Source organism: Arachis ipaensis, chromosome B10 (assembly GCF_000816755.2).
Source record: "Arachis ipaensis cultivar K30076 chromosome B10, Araip1.1, whole genome shotgun sequence".
NCBI classification, from domain to species: Eukaryota; Viridiplantae; Streptophyta; class Magnoliopsida; order Fabales; family Fabaceae; genus Arachis; species Arachis ipaensis.
Window position 1 is genome coordinate 135,984,082 of NC_029794.2, and position 4,502 is coordinate 135,988,583.

The 4,502-nt window shown below is 33.3% G+C and overlaps 2 protein-coding genes across 3 annotated transcripts in view; one reads left to right on the plus strand and one right to left on the minus strand.

The window, feature by feature from the left end:
- The window catches only part of LOC107624180 (abscisic acid 8'-hydroxylase 2), a 7,029-nt gene extending 5,436 nt beyond the window's left edge, over nucleotides 1-1,593 (plus strand). For both annotated transcript variants that reach the window (XM_021113481.1, XM_016326660.2), the window contains one exon: nucleotides 1,253-1,593. In XM_021113481.1, coding sequence (XP_020969140.1) covers nucleotides 1,253-1,361 — 109 coding nt within the window. In that variant the 3' untranslated portion in view covers nucleotides 1,362-1,593. The remainder of the gene's footprint in view (nucleotides 1-1,252) is intronic.
- Nucleotides 3,240-4,496, minus strand: LOC107622036. The gene is made up of 2 exons (XM_016323971.2): nucleotides 3,630-4,496; nucleotides 3,240-3,476 (listed from the first exon to the last, which is right to left on the minus strand). The coding sequence occupies exon 1, from the start codon at nucleotides 4,266-4,268 to the stop codon at nucleotides 3,630-3,632; it is 639 nt and encodes a 212-aa protein (XP_016179457.1). The 5' UTR covers nucleotides 4,269-4,496; the 3' UTR covers nucleotides 3,240-3,476.

Genomic DNA, 4,502 nt, shown 5'->3' on the forward strand with positions numbered 1-4,502 from the left:
TATTTTTTTATTGAAATTTTATTTTTTAATATTATCTCTTTAGAATTTAAGATTTAAAATCTAAAATAAAAAACAATTTAATAAAATTTATTGATATTAACTAAAAAAATTAATTCTCTAATTAAACTCCTAATGTAGATATTTAAGCAGTCTATGAAATAAAACCCACAAATTAAGCTAAAAATTAGATATTTCCTAATCTTTATTTGTTGATGGTCAATTAATCAAATGAGTGGGACTTTACACTGATCACTATTTCTACTATATTGGCCAATCAAAATTTGTTGTCATTTAGTTTAACAGGCAAAGGCTTGTCTACAATTACTCAAAACATCACACTTCTTGAAGGTCCCTTTCAATCATATATAGAATGGTAGTACTAATAAAATAGATATGCCTTTCTTTTTCAGAATGATACCAACACTATATAAATATGCAACAAGTTTTCTTAAGTTACGTGTAAACTTCGTACATCAAATAAATTTATAGTTGCTAATAGAAAATTCTTAAAGAATACAAAAAATTAGTTAGGTACTAAGGTAACATAATATGTTCCGATCCGTCCCCCCTTTCAATTCAATCTCGTGTTTTTATTCTTTTTAGTGTACTCTGTTTTAAATTGTTTATCAAGCTAAGTTCCTTCTCAAACATGAATTCTTCCGGTAATTATGGCATGTGATAGATGATAGTAATTTTTGAAGATAGTCCAAGCAATTTGCAGACAAATTCCATGATGTTAGAGAAGTCAAATTTGAAGGGAGCAAGTTTTACTTGATACCACACATAGTTCTGCACAATTACAAACCACATCATATTTCACCTTGTCCTTATTCTATAAGATATTATTAATTTGGAATGTGACTCTGACATTTCTAAGTATTTCGTATTAAATGTTTAAATAATTCATTTTACATATTTTATATTGAATTAACTCATTTTTACTATCATTTAATTTTGGTCACACTTAATTTAGTAGTAATTAAGATGAGTTAATTTAATGTAGAATGTAAAATAAATATACGCCTATGAGTAATGAGACTATGACTATACTTTTTTGTGTTCATTATTTTGACTAATTAATTAGAGAATAGTGTTAAATAAGTACAGGTGTGAGTTCATGAAGAAATTTTCAAAGGTAATAATAATAATAATAATGTGATGGTTTTGGCAAAAGAGTCAAAGTTATCAAAGATTTTGTCAAATTTGTATTGATGCTGACCCCTTTAATTTGATGGTTGCTTTATATAATTAGGTGGCAAGTTGTGGGAAATAATGGTGATGGAATACAGTATGGTCCTTTTCCAGTGCCCAAACATGGCTTACCAGTAAAGATTACCCGCAGAAACAACATCTTTACCTAAATTTGCAACTTTCTTGCGTTTGTTAAAACGTACTTCACAAAATGTTAGCAAAGTGGGGCCAAAATTCCTTGTCCCCTGTCTCACACTAGTCACTAAATAATAATCACTTCTTTTTCTTTTGTTGTAGAAATATATAGTAGGCCTTATTGTATGTTTCTTCAGAAATGTAATATAAATAACATTAAAAAACAAATGTTACTGTACATTAATTATAACGAACTTTAAAATCTCTCTCTCTCTCTACAAATTTAGATGGATCACTCTCTGTTTCTCTTAGTAATAGCAATATTATCTATATATGTCAAATGATCACTGAAGATTTGACATCATATTGTTTCATATGAAATGCCAATGAATAAGATTTCTATTAGACATTCTCATAATCCAGCCATCCACCAATCTGCACAACTTAACAGCATTTTCACTCAATAAAATACCTAATTATTATTTATTGCTCTTCCATTTAATTTCATCCATCCATCTTCTCATATTATCTTATCCTTAAGCACATAATTTGATTTGATTCCAAAACTCTGAATAATAGATTAAGAAACTTTGATTGGTCCTTAATGTGTGTGGAGTTGAGAATGTAGCTTGTGTATATTGTCTAGCTGAGTCAATGTGATTATGGATAAGATATGGTGTATGGCAAGCTATGCATGCAGCAAGCAGTAACTTGATGAGTGGTGACCCACATAAATAAATGTTAACCACAATTACACGTGGCCATTGTCTGAGCACCAAAATGCAGCATGCGTGGCATAATGGTCATGTTTTAAAGGATCTTGTTGCATTTGTGGAGTTCATCATAGGCAAAGCAAGCCTAACATGTTAAAATCTTCTCTTGTCATGTATATCCAAGGCAAATTCCAATGTATTTTCAACATTGTATGGACACAAATCATCTTCCAACTATTTTCATGATAAGATGTTGTTCTCTGTCTCATGAAAAGTAAAACATTCATGATAAGCTAGGAGAGATCCATGATTTCTCACACTACTCTCCATCCTTAGCATTTTGTTTTATTATTTTCTGCTAATAAAATTATTGTAAGGCAAAAGTTTTGTCTATATTTCACCTGGCCCACTTTTTCCAACATGCATGTACTTTGAGTCTAATTGGGACAATTCATATCCATTAAAAAATAAATTCTTTAGTAATTAATAATAGCCATATTCCATCAAATTTATGGTTTATACACCAATATACAAACCAGGCTCCCATTTTTTCTTTTGATAGATCCAAGGCAAAATCCAGTAATGGATATGTACCTAGGAGGCCCATTAAGAAAAGGCCAAGCCCATTTCCTATCAGTTAGTTGATATTGCTGCATATATCAGCAGCATAAAGACGTTTTACAGTGCTGTGATAGCTGCATTCCCGTTTGATAAAGTAGATCAAATTAGGTTGGTCTAGTGGTTAGCTCACTAGAAGTGTTGGGGTTTGAATCCCGCCTTTTGCATACAGCAACCCATTGGCCAGCGGTAAATCCCTTAAATGGAGCTCAGTTCCGCGACGGATTAGTCCTTGGCCTGCCGGACTGAGGGATACCGTGGAAAACCATAAAAAAAAAAAAAAACTAACTAGCTAGATGATCTCCAGAACCTAACTCTATATATAACTGAACACAAATCTCCATATTTTGAGTATATATGTATTTATCATCGCTAATACCACATATATGTGATATGTGCTATTCTGGAAAACACCATTCATTAATTTTACGTACTATTATTATATTGGATACACAAGGGACTCATCAACATAATTGGATCAGAACTAGCTTAAGAGGTGGGGGATATACCTCATATTTAAAAGATAAATAAAGATCTTATTCTTTTTAGATGTGATTTGTGAAGCTTATATATATTATGTCTTTTTCCTTCTAATTTACTCTATACATACATCTAGTTGACAAATTGGAACATGCACTAGCTAATAAGTTTTTAAGTTAACACAATTTATTATTGATTGATATCAAAATAAAAAAATAAAGGAATGAACTGAGTACTACTAACTGTGGTAATTGATTGCAGAATGATGACAATGCAGTTACTATATTTGAAAAAAATGAAAGAATAGAGTGAGTGAGTGGTTAATTGAGTTTAATTTAAAAGAAAAACTCGCATGCAGTTATCTTCGTATGAAGTTGCTAATTGAGAACCGTTAGATAACAATTTAGTCAAACTGAAACATATCAAATTATCTAACGTTTCTCGACTAACAACTTCATATGAAGTGAATTGCATGTGAGTCTTTATCTTAATTTAATTTGGTGTGAGTATGTTAAGGAGCAAAACCCTAGTGTGAATCAAACGCCTGAAGATGCAGTCCAACTCAAGGTCAAGATCTTGAATGGCCATCTGAACCCCTGCAAGCCTCTTGTTTGCGCTTTGAAGCAGCATGGCATCTGCGAACAAAGACCGCCTCCTCCATGATTTTGACTTTGACTCCAACCACGGTGTTGAAATCAGAGACAGTAGTGATTCCACAATTGAGATGCTGGTCAACCTCACTTCCCTTAGAACATCAACAACCAACACCACCTCCATTATGCTTGGAGTAGTGATTCTTTTTGCCTTGAGCCATTTCAAACACTTGAGGGTCTCTTTCTTCAGCTTCTTCCTGTAGGAATCGCAGGCCGCCATCTTGTCCTCGATTCCCGCCTCCCCTATGCTGGCTCTCCGCAATGTGAATCGAAGATCTTCAAGGTGTTCCTTCACCAGCACCAGAACGTCCTTCGAGATTCCGCACACCTCCAACATTCCCAAACATGAATCCGACAACTCCTTCAACCATTTCTCTTCCCGCTCCTGCACCAGTGCTTCTTGGACTACTGCTGAGTGAAGCAGTTCGTTCGCAGAATTCTGCATCTTCTTCAGAGCATTAAAATCAAGGGGTCCCATAATGGTGCCTATATAATTAGTTAAGCTAATAAGGCTATGCCTACAAGTTAATGATTAAAGCTGGTATATATAGTATAGACCATAGAGACAGAGCATTATTTTATAACTAATGATTGGATCTGAGATCAAAACGAGGAAGCAAAAATGAAGTATCCTTTATTAATTAATTATGTGGTACGGAATTATTGGGTGTAATGGAAACAGCTAAGGTACAAGCTGGGTCCAAAGGAACCT